This window comes from Misgurnus anguillicaudatus, chromosome 18 (genome assembly GCF_027580225.2).
Source record: "Misgurnus anguillicaudatus chromosome 18, ASM2758022v2, whole genome shotgun sequence".
Classification (NCBI taxonomy): domain Eukaryota; kingdom Metazoa; phylum Chordata; class Actinopteri; order Cypriniformes; family Cobitidae; genus Misgurnus; species Misgurnus anguillicaudatus.
The window spans coordinates 37,039,918-37,057,314 of record NC_073354.2 but is presented as its reverse complement, the minus strand read 5'-3'; the positions used below and the strand labels follow the sequence as shown (position 1 = coordinate 37,057,314).

General features: G+C 35.2%; 2 protein-coding genes across 2 annotated transcripts; one reads left to right on the top strand and one right to left on the bottom strand.

The window, feature by feature from the left end:
* Positions 1-1,511: 1,511 nt before the first annotated feature.
* Positions 1,512-3,897, bottom strand: nkx2.2b (NK2 homeobox 2b). The gene is made up of 2 exons (XM_055186976.2): positions 3,450-3,897; positions 1,512-2,724 (listed from the first exon to the last, which is right to left on the bottom strand). The coding sequence occupies exons 1-2, from the start codon at positions 3,637-3,639 to the stop codon at positions 2,234-2,236; spliced, it is 681 nt and encodes a 226-aa protein (XP_055042951.2). The 5' UTR covers positions 3,640-3,897; the 3' UTR covers positions 1,512-2,233.
* A 1,827-nt stretch (positions 3,898-5,724) lies between these two features.
* On the top strand, positions 5,725-14,064 carry pax1b (paired box 1b). Its single transcript, XM_073855407.1, has 5 exons — positions 5,725-5,830; positions 11,731-12,357; positions 12,692-12,819; positions 13,255-13,450; positions 13,649-14,064. The coding sequence occupies exons 1-5, from the start codon at positions 5,725-5,727 to the stop codon at positions 13,738-13,740; spliced, it is 1,149 nt and encodes a 382-aa protein (XP_073711508.1). The 3' UTR covers positions 13,741-14,064.
* The last annotated feature ends 3,333 nt before the right edge of the window (positions 14,065-17,397 follow it).

Genomic DNA, 17,397 nt, shown 5'->3' with positions numbered 1-17,397 from the left:
AAGATTACGTTTGCTTGATGACATCTGAAACTTTTAAACTATAAAGATAAATTAGTCTTGTTTACAGATTAAAACACTGTAACAATGGCCACTTTATTATTATTATTAATCATAATGCTGGATAATATGCGGTTAAAAATGTGAAGGAAAGCAGCATTTGATGGATATTGAACCCTGCTTTAGGGTAAAACTGTTCAGACATGTCGCCACCTGCAGGCTAAATAAAATATTGCTTTAAATAATGTGCACCTTTAACATTTAAACAGACATATCATTTTAAGCTATTTTGAATTAAAAAAATTCTACTCCAAAAGTTAGATTTTTATTAGAAGTTGTATGACACGCTGAAGTCACTGTGACGTCACATTCGTCCATCCCATGGTTAACCTGACAGCAGAAGCATCTAAAATAAAAAAATAGATGACTGAGGTTTTTAAACCCTGTGTTTCAATCACTACTAGTCAAGATCCAAACAAACCAGCACGTGCTTCTCTTCGTACTAATGGGAGGTTTTGCGGACAGAGATTATTTTAAGCCAGGACTAGGCCCGAGTTTAATTATGAAATATAGTTTTAACAAACATGCATTACTAAAAACATTACTTGTGTGCATTTTGATGCAAAACAAAGGGCACCGATGTATTATAAGATATGTTAGCGCAGGTTGTTTTTAGTTTGGACAGCTCTTAAATTTATTTTAGTCTAGGACTAGTCTAATCCCTGTCCGGGAAAGTGCATATTTATGTCTAGGCTATATATGTGATGTATCAAGGACTCAGTGTTATATTCAGTAAACCAAACAAAAAATAGTCTTTTCTCTATAATTCAAATCGCATGTTAGGCTATCTCATGTCGCCCCTAAAAGTTTTTAGACTCCTGGTTTCACAGACAAGGCTTAAGGTTAGTCCTAGACTAATGTCTCAAGTCAAAATAACTCGTACGGATCTTAAAATAAGCCAGTGCCATTGATGTGTTTTAATCACAGCAGTAATGTCTTTCTTTAAGGCAGGTTTATCAAATTAATTGAACTAAAACCTAGTCCTGGTTTAGCTAAGCCTTGTCTGTGAAACCAGGCCATAGTAGTAATCAATATAAACTCTTATCATATGCATGTCTGTCGCTGAGAAAATAATTTTCGTGTCACTTACGTTTTGATGTAAATTCTTTACATTTGTTAATTTTCATTTAGTTTATCATTTAGATTAGAAAAACATTTTCTTGTTTTCTCAGTAGGCCGTTAACATAAACACTTCTTGAATTGTTTGAATATGTTTATGTTGTACTTTTATGAATTAAATGTATAATTATTTTGTTTCAATGCAATTTTCTGAAGATAAATGAGTATTTTACTGAAGACTCACGCATGACCCCATAATCATAACCACTGTAATTATAGTACAATGATGCCACCACGTGGTCAATAAAGAGAATGCGGTGCGTGCGTGCGAGCGTGCGTGCGTGCGTGTGTCTGTTGGGGATGGGGGATAGAACATTTTATGGTTAAAAATAACCTTAAAAAAACAAAACATATATGACAGGATAATATGTCTTTTGGTAGTGGTAGTTTTTTTTTAAATTATAAACTTAAGGAAGTACTTTAAAAGACTTAACAATGTTTGTAAATTTGGGATTTTACAAAAGCTACTTTTCATACAAACGGCGACATGTTGTTGAAACAAATCATTAACTCATGCACAAAATACTATTGAGGACGAGCATTAATAATAAAAAAAAGATTAAAAACATGTGAAGATCATCGTCTTTTTAAGGTGTTTAGAAGAAAATATTTATTATTTGTGTTAGTCAGAATGTTGTCAACCAAAAAACAAACAAATAAAAAATAGAATAATTAAATTGCTCAAAACTATGTTTACATAATTTCTCAAAGGGTTTAAAATCACGCTTTTTAGATAAAACCAACGGAAACTAACAATAAAATCATTAAAATGTTAAACAAAACACAATATTATGCCCACAGTTTTCGTGAGCATGCCCTTACGAAAATTAGCCATGGTTTTACTACATGGTTACTGTAATAAAACCATGTTTTTTACTAAAAGCAATTAATACACAAAAACCTCCTCATGGTAACTACACTTTTACAAAAAAAAACATGTTTACTTTTCAAGGGGACTGAATATCCTCTTCACATTCAAAACGTTACAGATATTTCTATAGTGACACAATAAACGAGGTTAAAATAGAACCGAATTTCCAAAGTTTTGTAAAATACTTCACAACCACGGCTGCAGGTGCGACAGATAATTGACAGCTGTCAGTTGCGTCATAATATTGGCGCGTATATTATTACTGTGGGGTATCTGAGGAAATTGTTTGATGTTAAAAGACGAAAATGATGAACTTGCTGGAGCTGAGATGAGAAGATGACTCGGCTTGTCGTCCTTCAGCAGAACGCGCGGTGTGGATAACAGACATCCCGCTTCTAATGCTCTCTCCGACCGGGCCCTTTTCACTTTATACCGATGATTCTGGAACCAAATCTTTACTTGTGTCGGAGTTAATCTTAACACTTTAGCGAGCTGTTCTCTCTCTGGAACTGATAAATATCTCTGTTGTCTAAAGCGTTTCTCCAGTTCAAACGTTTGAGCTTTTGAGAACAAAATTCTCCGTTTGCGTCTTTTCTCTGTGCAGCTATCCGAACTTTCTGGCCCATCATGAGATTCATCTGTGGACACTTCTGTCTTTAAACCACCTGGAGATGCTGCTGGAAATAAATTTAATATGCAACAAACGTATCTGTCATTTCACACTGTAAAAATTCAACATCTATTTTTTTTGTTACTTTAACTTAACAAATTAAATTTAACAATTTCAAGTTGTTTTTCAAGTCAGAACTGAAAATAGTAATTTAAGATCATGATTCATTTTTTACAGAGCAGACTGTAAAAAAATGTTGCTGTAGTTATGCAGCTGTTTGCCAGTAACTTACTGTAAATTTAAATGTATGTTATTTACTGGCAACAGTTTGTTTAAACTAAAGTTAAACGGATATTAAACATTAACAAGTCTTTATTTTTACAGAATAAAACTATAAAATAACAGCCTCATGCAAATCATTCTGGGAAACAGAAGGCCGTTTTTTTCTTTAGATTTTGTTTCCCAGCTTTGCATGAGGCTGTTATTTTATAGTTTTATTTTGTTAAGATAAAGACTTGTTAATGTTGAATATTTATTTAACTTTGAACAAACGTTTGCCAGTAAACAACATCTACAGTAAGTTACAGTTTCAGTTACAGTAAGAAAACAGCTGCCAGTAATACTGTCATTTATACAGACATTTTTACAGTGTAACCTATCTAATAATAGACTTTATAATCTATTTTTTCTAGAATTTTACTTTTGGTCAAAGTATCTCGATTATGAAACACTTTAATGGCGTCGACAGCACTAATAAATTAAAATACAGAAATTATTAGATATTAATCTTACAGGAATATTGATGGCCACATTGAGGTTGGAGCCAGCGCGTGTTTTTAATGGATGTCTGCTTGTCTTCAGATTTATTCTCAAGTTCTTCATCTGCCTCATCTTCAGTCTCTTCAGTCACTGATACTTCGTCTTTCCTGTCGCGAAAGTTTAAAATATCACGGACAGAAAATCCCGACAGTCCCTTTGACATTTTCCGAACAAATTTATTGTGGAAAATAAAGAGTTTGGGAAATTTGGAATGAAGATCGTCAGATAGATCACAGATGCTCAGTCATCAATCCATTAGTCTTGTAGGCTACATGTTCATGAGTTTTGGACCTGAAGAGAATCTCCCGACGGATCTGTGAAGTCAAGTGTTTAAGTTCAGTCTGTATCACTGGAGCATCAGGAATGGATGAGAGAGAGATGAGGTGACACGACTACACCCCCCATCCCATTTACATGTGAAGCGCCCGTCGCCCAAATCGGAAACTCTTCGTATTTAAAAAAAGAAACAGACACATTTTACATGTTGAGGTGTGATTGGTCGGAAACATTTCATCTCGGATAATGAACTGTTCAACTGTTGTTGAAATGGGATTGTTTAAAATCACAAGTGGCCATTTTATGGGAACCTTCTGGGTCAATATTTTGCTTAGAGCTTAAGTCAAGTGCCAAATTCATCAAACCACCGACCCAGTTTTGAGAACATGAGCAAAATCTGCTGTTACTGACCTCCATTAGTGTTGATGTTAGATGGCCATTGATATTTGTGTAGTGCTTAAAAGCTTTTCGTTGATGATAGAGTCAGATATTTGATATTGATGACACTGCAAACAATAAATCGACACATGATCGTTAAGAGATTACTTTTTTTACGCTTTTTATTGTGAATGATTGTTGTTTTGATTTGAAGGAATGTATTTTGTAAAACATTATATTGCATATTTTTTGAACAATTGTGAGATTTGAAATGGTGTGTGTGTGTGTGTGTGTGTGTGTGTGTGTGTTTTCTCCTGAGACAGTATGTGTTGTGAATGTCCTGCATGCGTCATGGGTGGTCGAGCTGTGCAAACACATCTAAACCAGCAGCTAAGCTCTGGACAATGAGGCAATGAAAAGCTCCTCCTGGAAGTTTTTGTGCTAAATCAGGTTTTGCATTTATTTGGGGGCGCGGAAATAAAGGTTGATTGACGCCACAGACAATGCAGCAAACTGACAAAATAAATGTGAGTTTGCTTCTTGTTGTCATGGTATTCAGAGGATCTCAATGAACGATTTCTTCAGAGCTTTGGTCTGCCTTATAAATAATAAATCAGATATTGTTAGAGTGAAATATTTTAAAGTTTTGTGTATATTTATTATGCATATATAATGACTAATTTACTAGGCTACGTTAATACAATTTTACATCACAAACGAGCTAACAGTATATTGGCTTGTAAAATCTACAAACGTAATAATAATAGAGAGAAAGAGAGAAAGCGGGATTATAAAAATGTATCGATAAACTTGAAATAAAGAGCACATTAATGCCATGAATTTGATTATTTCAGGACTCACGTTGTTTAGGTTTAAGAGTGCCATCTAGCGCATGCATGTAATATAACAAGGGCCGTCAGGAGGATCCACAGTAGCCTATATATTTTATGCTAAAAAGTAATAGAGTTATGTAAAAAAAATTCCATTTGGCAATTTTATGAATCTTTTAATGAGCACTGTTTAGCAATATTCCTGGACACAGTCTCCATGTAAGGTAGTGGTTCTCAAACTTTTCGACATGCGCTCCCCCTTCCTTTATGTAGAGTGCATCCTTTCACTGACCCTCAAAACATTGACATCAAAACAATCTCATATATCATTATGTTAATATATTAAATTATACAATGTAGTCCCTTGGTAGCTTTGATAACACAGAATTATTGATAAATGAATGCACTGTAAAACCCGATAAGTTCAGAGTACCAATAACATTTAAGTAAACCAACGCAAGTTTTTAAGTAAATATTATTTATAAATCACAATTAACCCAAACTTTGTGTATGTAACTGTGAAGCAACTGAGCTCAGTGCTGGCATTAACTTCACACAGTTATTGTTAATATGATAAATCAACACACATCTGACCTACAGCCTATATAGACACTACACTGATGAACAATGATAAACACAAAAATAAAAGTAGCAAATACTTCTAAATCTCCAACATAAATGAATGTTCAACACCAGTGAGTCTTTCTCTTTACTGAAAAACACATCAAATATTACTTTTTAAAATGCTCTTATAATGCAGGCTCATGCAAAGCATGCTGGAAACTGGAAATCCTCCTCGTTGTGTGCAGTTTGGAGCTGTACAAACCGTCACACACCTCAAAACGAGTCTCTGGGAATTGTCTTTCACAAGTAAGAATGAATAGTTGTTTCTGGTTGTGTTAGATCATAAAACTATTTTGATTTGAGATGGCAAGCAGATATGCTGTAGTATATGCATGATATAATTTTAGTGCTATAGAAACGCATGCAGACTGTCACCCTTTGCAGGTCAACTTAAAAAAAACAGCCTGCTGTTAACTTGTGCTTAATAAATGATTAGCTTCCTTTAGCTTGCTTATCAGCATACAATGTGTAGAAAAGTGTAAACTAATACATTACAAACAGTTTTACAGTACTGTCACAACAGGTTTTGTTTCTTCTCTTTTCCTCCCTCTTGTGGTGTTGTTTGAGATTCTCAGTGCTGTCCTGGATCATTGAGTGTAAGTGGAAAAATAGACACAATAGAAAAAAATAAAGAAATGACGGGTAAGGAAAGGACAGGCTACTGAGCATGCTTTGTCCTGGGACAGAACAATTGCTTATAAAAGGTGCATTCATGATAGGACTACATTTTGTGTGGAATAAAACATTTAAATATTTTACATCAGGTGTTATTTGCATAATTGCTTTAACAAAATGTATTGCAATAGAGTCAAAAGGATTTTCTGTAGAAACATTATTAGTCTATGGTGTAGAGAAAGACATTACTGGTGTGTATCTTCAGAAAAATCAATGGCACGGCATATTTTAACTTAAACGTGTTTTAGTCTAGGACTAGCCTTAAGCCTTGTCTGTGAAACCAGGGGCAAGATATAATTGTTTGTCTTAATTGAAAACCGCTTGCACGGACAGATCTTAAAATAGATCAGTGGCATTGTTTTGTCTTAAGATGCACACCAGTATTGTTTTTTGTAAGGTTTGTTTGTAAATACTACTTAAATGTTTTAAGGCCTAGGAAACTGTCCCTTTATTAGTCAATTAATAGTCTTTTGTTTTCAATAAATGCAGCTTAATATGATTGATGAAGTGAGGTCTGTATGTTTTATATATTTGTTTTTAAGTTTGTCTAGTGACAATCAAATATTTACATCTTGCTTCTTTGTCAAATAAATATAGATTTTACCAGTATTAACATTAAAGTAATTGGGGTGGTTTCCTGGACATGGATTAGTCCTAGACTAAGGCCCAATCCCAATTCTATTTTATACCCCTCCCCCTTGCCCTTTTATTTGGAATAAAATTGCACAAGATCGAATTGAATTGAATTCACCCCAAAATAAAAATGATGTCATTATTTACTCTCCCCATGTTGTTCTAATCTTGTGTGAGTTTCTTAATTCTGTCGAATGAAAAAACAAGATATTTTGATAAATGATGGTAAGCACACAGTTGACAGTTCCCATTGACTTTCATAGTATTTGTTTTTCCTACTATTTGACAGAAAACAAAATCATGTTCATATACAAAAACTCCAAAACAAAAAGCTGTCACATGTCTGAGATTCTTGTGATTCGAATGATGTAAACCCTTTTTAAGATAAAATCAATACACAGCAGGTACAATTAGTGCCCATTTTTAGTGCCCAGCGCGATTGTCACCCCTCCCTACTCCCCCAGGTGCACGCACTCACACTGTACTTTTTATCGATCCGAGTCCGGGCGCGCTTTCGTCATTAAAATGCGATTGTTTTGAAAAAAGCAGGAAGTAAAGCTCTCTCTTAACCATGGGCGAGGCTAGCCCATTTTTAGGGGTGCTTCAGCACCCCTAAAAAGGAGCTCAGCACCCCTAAAACTTGGGGCAAGAAATTTAATTATTCTAAAATGTTCGTTCGTCTTTGACCAGGTAAATAATGTCCAAAACATACTCCGTAGTTTGTGGTTTAAAATGTATAATAAGGTAGAAAATGAAAACCTCCCCGCTTAGCAAATGGTGTCATCCTCTTCTTCTACTTCTCTGTACCTGCATCGCTTCTTAACCCGTCCGTCATTCAGCGCGAAACACACGCAGAGTGAGAATCAGTTAAAAGTGTTGTGATGCAACTTTTTTGTTCAAATCTTACAAAATGTTTACGTTATGTTTGTAATGAGCGAGTATATCACGAATCAATCTTCTAAGCCGTGTTTTTGTCTTATAATGAATCACCATGGTACACGTATAATAAGTGTTTATTTTCGGATTATTTTAGTCCGGCGGGTACCCGCGCGCTGCGGAGTAGTACAGTACCTGGGTGACTCGTCCATAGACTTAAATGGAGAGAAGTAGCGCCGGTTACAATGTTCTTCCGCAAGACGCATGCAGTTTTGTGCATCTCAGTGGGTAGTTTCATACGTGTGTCTCCGTTGTTAAAGTTTATTGTATGATTTATCGTTAATTTGAGACTTATTTTAACAATCGGGAGTCATGTAAACATGACATCACGTGCGTCTTTTCTGGTCAGTCGTCATGAAAACATGGCGTTAGGAACAGAGTGAAAAAAAACAAACTACATATCACTGTATACCACCAGTAGGCTACCGGTAAGTTATGTGTGAAATCACTGTCTGACTATCAAACTAGACAATACATTTTTAGTTTGTCACATGCAGACTAATATGAAGGGGATAACGTTTTTAACCTTTAGTGCAGGAGTCACAAGTGTTTTGTTTTAGACCAGTAATTCTCAAAGTGTGGTCCGCGGACCAAACCCACCCAGTGGTCCGCCAAGAGATCACCTAAACTAGGCAAGTGTCTACAATCGTCACTTATTTAAGTAGATTTTTAATGCACTCGCGAAACTGTGATATCAGTTCTTGCCATTCTGTTTTAATAACGTAAAAATGGATCGGTTGGCTAAACCAAAGAGGAGTCGAAATAAAAGATCAAGCGTCAACTGAAAGCAGCTAAAATCCACATATCTATTAGTTTTGTAATGTACTAGTTTTTGTTCATGTGTAAAATCCCTGTAATTTCAGTGATTTTGGACATTAAGGGTAAATTTTTTTTTAGTATTTTATTGTAGTTACAACCATAAACTTAATTTACCCACCACCTCAGTTTTAAACTAATGGCTCTTTGGAATGACATTAAGTGGGACCTAGGCTGTTATACTACCGTATGTTTAATTGTATTTTTTTTCACATGTGTAGTTTGTTGTTCATATTAAGCTGCAACTCATTTCACATTTACTTTTTCAAATGAAATAAAATTCATATAATAATTTCTGAACATAGCATTGCATTTGTTTTCAAAAAATTAGTTTTTGACTTGAAACAGTTGCATAGTAAACTTAAACTTAGCTTATCCTTCCTATTTTGTTGTTTTTTGGGGGAGTGTTAGAGTGGGATTCTGTTAGGTGGTCCTCAGAAAAAAATTGGAAGATAAAGTGGTCCTTGGGCTGAAAAAGTTTGAGAAACACTGTTTTAGACATATAGTAAAGGTAATGGTTAAATTAAAGGACTGTTAAAAGAAAAGCTGCAAACTAACAAACTATTAATAAACCTACCATATGTTGTAGGCATAAAAGTTATAAATTAGGAGATTTGTCATTTTGACAAAGGCTTAAAACGATACACTGTATATTCACATAAAACCATACCCACACTGCTGGTGTAGCCCACCTGAGACTTTAATATGGCATTAATGGCAAAAATGTGCTAGCTCACCATTAATTAGAAATAAAAAGTTTGGCAAAAAAATGCATCTGAAAACTCATCAGATTGATGCTTTAAAATATGTTATTTTAAAAAAATTCTAAGGGGGAGCATGCTCCCGGACCCTAGAGGGGTAATATTGTTCTCATCTTTTTCACCCCTGACCCATTTTCATGCCTGAAAGGTCTCCAAAAAAATCTTTATTTTGGAGTTAGTTGAACCAATGTTAAAATGATAGCTATTTTACAATAGACATATAATTGGTTTCAGTAGGAAAAAAGAGCGGGTGGTGGGAGGCAGCGGAGCTCATTGGGTGCTCAGCACCCCTAAAGCTCTAACCCTAGAATCGCCTCTGCTCTTAACACTGGAACCCACCGTAATGATAAGTCTGTGTTTTTTATTCGGAGTCGTTTGGTGCGCGATTACAGACAGCCTTCTCACATGTCATCATATTGCTTAGTTGATCTGTCACGTGCGCAGCTCGGACATTCACGTAACCCCGCTGCGCGCATCAAAAGGTTTTTACGGCGGCAGATGAAGGTGTGGTCGCGCAGCTGACGTCTTCACCTTTTGAATCGCGCTCAGGCGCGAATGCGCTCACACCACAGCCTTCCACAGCCACCACAGCCTTCCGCGCCTGAAAGTGAGCCCAAGTGAACCGCGCTCCGGCCCACCTCTGCAACCCGGCCGTGGCACGATTAACCAATCCGCGCCCGGGCGCGGAACAGAGCGATCACACTTGTCAAACAAACCAGGCTTTGGGGGGGTCAAACGCGCCCGAGCGCGGTTTGGTTTGGATAGTGTGAGTGCGCCCCTAAGGTCATTCAACAGAGCAAACACTTTTACTGCACGCTTGTAATACCTTAATAACCCACAAGAGGTCGAGATTGTACTGCTATACTTTGTATCTTTGCCCAATAATAACAATAAAATATACATTTAAAAAGTCGAGGCAAAATGACATTTCACCATAACAGTGTGAATATTTAAACATTTTATGAATATTAACCATGACCCCAATCTCTACAAAAGTTTTAAATAAATCATATATTGTTCTGCATTAAGACTAGCACCTAGCTTATAAAAAAGCTCTGATGTCTTGGAAGTGACATGAAATAAACGCAGTATTAGTATTTATTATTATTACTTATAACATGCTGTTTTGAAATGATTTATTGTGTGTAGACTATTGTTCAGAAAATGATAGTCAGCTGGATCTTGCATTAGTGCTTTTTTATTTTCTAATTTTTTTTAGTAAAGTTTAAGCTTTTTGCAAAAAGTCGTAAAAATGCAGAAGAGTTTTGGGCGCACATATCTGAACTCATGAGAAGGTGGAGTCATGCGCTGTCTAGTGAGATTGACGCTCGTGACGCATCAGATTGAGCGCGAGCGGCAGTCTGCTCAGAGTGGATCAAAGTTAAGTTAAACCTGCTCTGTTTGATACTCACACACTCGAAATAATTAAAGAAGAAGAGGACAATCCGAGAGAGACACCGTAAAACCTCTTAAATGGTTGAAGGGATTACGGCAGAAGTGTTAAGAGGTCAAGAAGCACGATAGGGAAATATCAAAGTCACAATGCAAATGGTTGTTTATTGCCTATTCCTCTTATTTACCATTAGGATTAGAAAAATGAATAATAGGCTACAATACTCCAGATAAACGAATGATTGAATTGTGATTATGACCACGAATAATACAAATAACAATAAAGCAGCAATTATATCTCCAGTTTAAGTCTTCGGTTTTTTCTGTTTTACACTGTAAAAAAAATCCAACATGAAGTTAAAACAGCGTTTTTACTTTTTAAGTCAGTTCATACTACTTTAACCTGTAATAAGTTGACACAACTCATAAAAACAAGTTTTAGTTGTTGAACTTATATTTTTATGTTACGTGTAACTTATTTTGTTGATTTTATAAAAATGCTGCATTTTTGACAGTGAAAAATACAGAAACAGTTTTTAATAATTTTAATATGCAGTATAGCTACCTGCCTTTGCTCTCTATTGGCTTTTAAAACTGCAGTGTTCACTATAAAAGTTTCAAATAAAACCAGCAAGGGCTTTTCTTTAAGCCACATTAAAACCATAAAAAACTTTATTGATTCTTTTTCGTTTTTAATACAATTTCGGAAACAGGTGTTTTTAAACTACCTAGAAATCTAGTGCCCTGATGTGACAAATGTTATAACAACATATGATAACTATATCTACCCTAGACTACTTAAGAGCAACAATACAGGAAGCTCTTGATAAAAAATGCTTTTTGCTAAACTTTAGATGTTTATGTGTGTAAATCAAAAGCAATGTCACAATATGCAATACATAATTTACTGTAACTATAGAGTAAATATCTGAGCTGAATATACAAAGTGTATTTTTGCAGATCAAACATACGGAGAAGTGAATCAGCTCGGTGGTGTTTTTGTGAACGGTCGGCCTCTGCCCAACGCGATTCGGATCCGGATTGTTGAACTGGCGCAGCTGGGAATCAGGCCGTGTGATATCAGTCGTCAACTGCGGGTCTCTCATGGCTGTGTGAGCAAAATCCTGGCCAGATACAACGAAACGGGATCCATTTTACCCGGAGCCATCGGCGGGAGTAAACCCCGAGTCACGACTCCAAACGTAGTGAATAGTATAAGGGATTATAAACAGGGCGATCCGGGAATATTTGCTTGGGAAATCCGCGACAGGCTCCTCGCAGACGGAGTTTGCGACAAATATAATGTGCCATCTGTGAGCTCCATCAGTCGCATTTTAAGAAACAAGATTGGGAATCTGTCTCAACCGAGCCAATATGACAGCAAACCATCTCCACCTCAGATCTCATATAATCCCGTGTATCCATATTCTTACCCGAACACAATGTCTCCGACCGGGTCGAAACTGGGCAGCCCACCTGCTGTCAGTCTGTCCCGGGCCTGGCCCTCTGTCCACACCGTCACCAACATATTAGGAATACGGGCTTTTATGGACCCTGCAGGTATGATCACACTTCACTAAATTCACTTTGTTCTTGCACAAATTTACACATTTCAGATACAAGAGAATTTACTGCTTAATTCTATTTTCACGATCAATTTATCATCGTCATAAATTATTCTACTTTATATCATTTTTACTGAACGGTCATTCGATTGTTATTCTGGTGAAGGGACATTGAGGAAGTAAAATGGAGATAAACATTTGAAGTGCATATTAGACTATCTGGATTACATTAATGTTACATTGTCCATCTAGTATTTCACTATACGATGTGAATTTGTTAGCCGGCGTTTATGTTGATCTAAAAACTTAAACCTATGATTTTGTTACAGCCATTGCTGGAACAGAGAGTTATCAGGCGAAAATGGAGGACTGGAGCGGCGTTAACAGGCCTTCATTCCCCTCCGTTCATGGAGTCAATGGGCTCGATAAAACAGACACTGACATTAAATACAACCAGGTGAAATGTATTGTTTCATTAATTATATTAATCATATTCTTTATTTTCGTTTTCTTATTTATTCATTTAATTATATAAGCTTTGATAATAGTTTTATTTATTTATTTCAGACGTTATTTATTATTATTTTATTAATTTGTCTCTTTTTAAATTACATTTACTGTGTTCGTTTAGCAAACGATTTAATCCAAAACAATTTAAACTGCTGGATTTAAACTATGTTGTTTTGTTAGCTTGGGTCGAACCCACAACCTTTTGCAGATTTATAACACAATGATCTACTGCTGTAGTGACTTTCTAAAGTAGTTTGGTTGCATTATATTCTTTATTCTATTTTTTTAACATTGTTTAGTTGTAGTGCAAAAATTAATCTTTACAATGTTTTGATAGGTGTACAAAAGAAACACAAAGTAAAATTATATCTTTTATTTTTAGGCTTCATCTAATTTATCCGGATATGTTCCCGCGTGTGCTTACTCTGCCACTAATCAATACGGCGTTTACGGTGCGGGAAATTACGGACATCACTGGCAGTCTCAGAGCGCGAGCCTGACCCATCCAAACACCGGAACCATGATACAGAGCCCGAACCTGCACACAGCTTTAACCTTCAAACACTCGACCCGAAACGGTAACATACCACACAACTGCACCTAAACGAAAAAGATATAAAATTATAACAAAAGTTTATTTCTAAAGTTAAACTTATATTTAAATACGCTAACACAAAAGAAAACCTTATTATCGCACTGAGATTGTTATCTTTTACTGCTGAAAGACCCCATTACGACTTATTTGCTCCATAAACACTCCTGTATTTTGACTGTAGTTGCAGACAGAAAGAGTCCGCTGGGCAAACATCAGCACGAGGCTCCGAGCAGTGTTCACAGCCTCGCGCTTCCCGCATCAGAATCGCAATAACACCGAGACCAGCAAAGACATCAATCCCTCCATCCATCTGTGATGCATGTTCAGTCTGTAAGTTATGGAAAAATATAACACGAATACACTAATAGGAAAAACTGGGATAAACGCTGTGGATACCACAGAGTATTTCTGCAATATTTGCAGTAGATTTTTTGTTTTTAGCTAAATAAATGTAGTGACAGACTTGTTATAAATGGGTTTTCTTTGGGTTATTTTTCTGTTAGTAATGCAACATTGTTAAAATAATGCAAAATGAAATGAAATCTTTGTCTGTACACGTATCTATTTTTATAATGTCATCTTTGCGTAATAAAGGCATGTGGATATTAAAAGTGACTTTTTTTCGTAGCAGTATTTCTAAAGTTTACAGAGAGATTAAACGGGAGAAAATTGTTTACATGAAGATTTGCGCTGTCATGCCCACATGCCAACATGTTTACTAAACTAAAGTATCATAAATAACTTAACCGTAAGACCTTAAATACAGCCTCATTAAAAGCTGAAACAAAGAAAATAAATAAGAACAAATAATAAATAATCGAACAAACTGAAATAACAAACGAATTCAAATTGAGAACTCTAAAAAACTATCTCGTAACATTCTACTCTTTTTTTTGCCGCATAAGGAATAGTTTATAATTCAAAGTTTAGAAAGATAAAAATATATTTTTCTTAATATTTTTTATAGACTTAATCTCCGCTTAATTCCTAAATTATTATTGACAAGTTAATTTTCCTTTTTGTGGATTTTATTTATAGTTTAATTGTTTTGTTTTCGTTGTAATTTCTCGTGAATTATCCTGCGCCATTATTTATTATCATATTGTTCATTAAGATTCTTTACACATTTGAAAATAATACTAATAATACTAATAGTTTTCTTCTCACCAACAAAGCCATAATTTAGCAGCATTAATTTCAGCACTATCTTATATTTTTGTGATCTTAATGTTAACTGTAATGCCATGTAGGGCTTTAATTATATGGGTATACTTTTGGAGATAAACATCAGTTCAGAGGAAATTAAATAACTCAAACACCTTTCAAAGGGAACTGAAAGTTTAAAAGTGAACTCAATATAGCTTGAAGATGTTTCTTCGTGAATAAAAACCATTATAAACAAACAAACAGCCCTGCATGTCCATGTGCCCTGCAGCTCTTGCCTGAAAATTATCTTGTTATCTTGTAAATGTAATGTTAGGTTCAGTTTAGATAAAGGCTGTGTACTAATAGGTTACACGTCATCTGAACATATGTGGGCATCCCATGCAATGCTGGTGAATATTTACACAGTAAAAGGAAATATCAAATAAAAACCGGCACACCCTGAAAACAATTTTCTTGGGGAAGAAGTTGTTTGATTTATTATAAGTGCAGACAAATGTACCGGTTCTCCTCTCCTGCCTCTGTGTGTTTGTTTGTAGATGAGAGAAACATTGCTTCTTATCTGCCCTGCCTAGCACTTCTATACTCTTCTGTCTTATTTACTCAGAGCTCATCTATGTGTTAGCCCGGGCATGTTCAGTAATGTGAGATGTTACATGGTCCAGTTGCAAGCGGTTCTGTGTGAATGAGATAAATGTGCTGAGATAAATTCATCAATAATACACAGCTCATTCACCTGTCACATCAAAGTCCTCCTCGTTCTGATGAACTCAAATGTGAACCGGATCCATTTACATCACATTGTAAACATGAATTTATTCAATTATTTATAAGTGAGTTTTATATAACAAAAGGCATAATGTACAACATGTACTAATCAAATTAAAGCCAGTTTGTGGATGACCATAAATGTTTTTAACATTCAGATCATGCTGGAATAACAGAATCATGAGGTTTAATGAAGTGCACGCTGTTATTAAAATAAAAGAATTGAATATTCAGTCATTCTAATTCTAGTCCAACATTTACATGTATAACAATTTAATTTAGCACTTTAATTGTTATTGCATTTCCACCACTAATATCTTTACATCCCAACTGTATGTACATATGATTAAGTTTAAAATGTGTTGTTTTTTGTTGCTTTAAGGGTTAAAAGAAATACATCAAATTTGTAAAGCGTTTAATCCATCTTTAAACCTCTGGTTCATCAGTACACATAAAAAGAGAGAGAGAGAGAGAGAGAGAGAGATTTGTCAAGGTTAATTATGGACTATTATGGTACAAGCTTTGGTTTATAGAAACAATTTAGACTTTTGTTAGTTATGATTATTTTCCACACCTTGGAACATCACTTATTTCATCCAAGTCAAACAGAATTAGAGGCGGATCACAGCTTTCTTTCAGACTTCAGGCTTTAATGTCTCAGTCTGCGCAGACAGCAGGCGCCATAAGATGCACTGCAGTCGAAGCGTGAAACCACAGCCTGACGTCTGCGCAGTCGCTGCTGTCTTTCTTGTATGGCTACCTTTCACACATTCACTGTACCACACACAGTCAACACTACACACACCTTACACTACAAAAATGCTGCCTTGTCTTTAACCCATTGCTGGGTGGACAAAACACAACACTTGGTTAAAAATGACCCAATGCTGGGTTGTTGTTGCCAGACCTTGGTTTGTTATAACACAGCAGATCCAGAAAATGACTCAAAATTTGAATGCGTTACTTACCTTTATTAATTTAATGAATCCTGATGTGGAGCTTCATGGGAAATGACACTCATGTTACCTCTGAAGTTAAGGGTTTCTTTGTTTGTGTGTGTGTGTGTGTGTGTGTGTGTGTGTGTGTTTTGTCATCTATTTCTATCATTTGGTCTTGGTTTTCAAACTCAACCTGTGTCTTCTAAACAGTCTCTGTTTTAACAACGTGCCGTTGCGGAAGCCTGTGGTTCTGATCCAGCTACAAGCTCAGCATTTCTTGTGTTTGTTTGGCTGGAATGGAAACAGATTTATGAGAGATGTCTGGACTCACTGACCTTTCAGAAGTCCAGTGTATGCTGAAGTAACTGTTGTAAAAAATCAAAGCTTCATCCGTGTGAATTATGCAGTTCTGAGGTCAACACTATGCTTTAGTTTTAATGGTAAGTTCAGAAAATGTTGGAAATATAAAGCTTGCACGGCTACTTATGTTAAGAGTTATTTATACAGTTTCTGTGAATAATGCATAAAAACTGTTAAAATATTCCTCACAATCTGAATTCACAATACTGATTTGCTGCTTGTGTTCGAATTATAATTGATATTACTGTGTAACATATTTATATTTTTATTCTTCATGAGAATCATTCTGAGATCATTTTAAACACTTTTTAAAGTTAGTTCATTGCTGCTGTTTTTCATTTATGTTATCCCAATTAAATAATAATTGGAGTATTTGATGGATGTTTTGCCATTAAAATATTTACTTTTGTTAATAAGAGAGTATGTTTTATAGAATTACAAACTAATTTCTAGCTTAATAGCCTAATATTCAAAATTTCTTTTAAATAAAAAAAGTTCAGTTAAGCGAGCCAAACTTTTAAAAGTACTGTATATTATAAACAGTGTTCAGCAATAATAATAATAATAATAATAATAATAATAATAATAATAATAATAATAATAATAATAATAATAATAATATGCTATGTTTTACAGACTTGCAGTTGTTCTCCTTACAAAATGTAAAATTAAACCTAAGATATTTAGGCATATCTATTAG

Bases quoted from the DNA above. Each gene is read 5' to 3' on its own strand.
- pax1b (XM_073855407.1), top strand. From the start codon at position 5,725: ATGCAAAGCATGCTGGAAACTGGAAATCCTCCTCGTTGTGTGCAGTTT. The intron at 12,358-12,691 runs GTATGATCACAC...ATTTTGTTACAG, and splicing joins GGCTTTTATGGACCCTGCAG to CCATTGCTGGAACAGAGAGT. The intron at 13,451-13,648 runs GTAACATACCAC...TTTTGACTGTAG, and splicing joins CAAACACTCGACCCGAAACG to TTGCAGACAGAAAGAGTCCG.
- nkx2.2b (XM_055186976.2), bottom strand. From the start codon at position 3,639: ATGTCAAAGGGACTGTCGGGATTTTCTGTCCGTGATATTTTAAACTTT. The intron at 2,725-3,449 runs GTAAGATTAATA...ATTTATTTCCAG, and splicing joins ATGTGGCCATCAATATTCCT to CAGCATCTCCAGGTGGTTTA.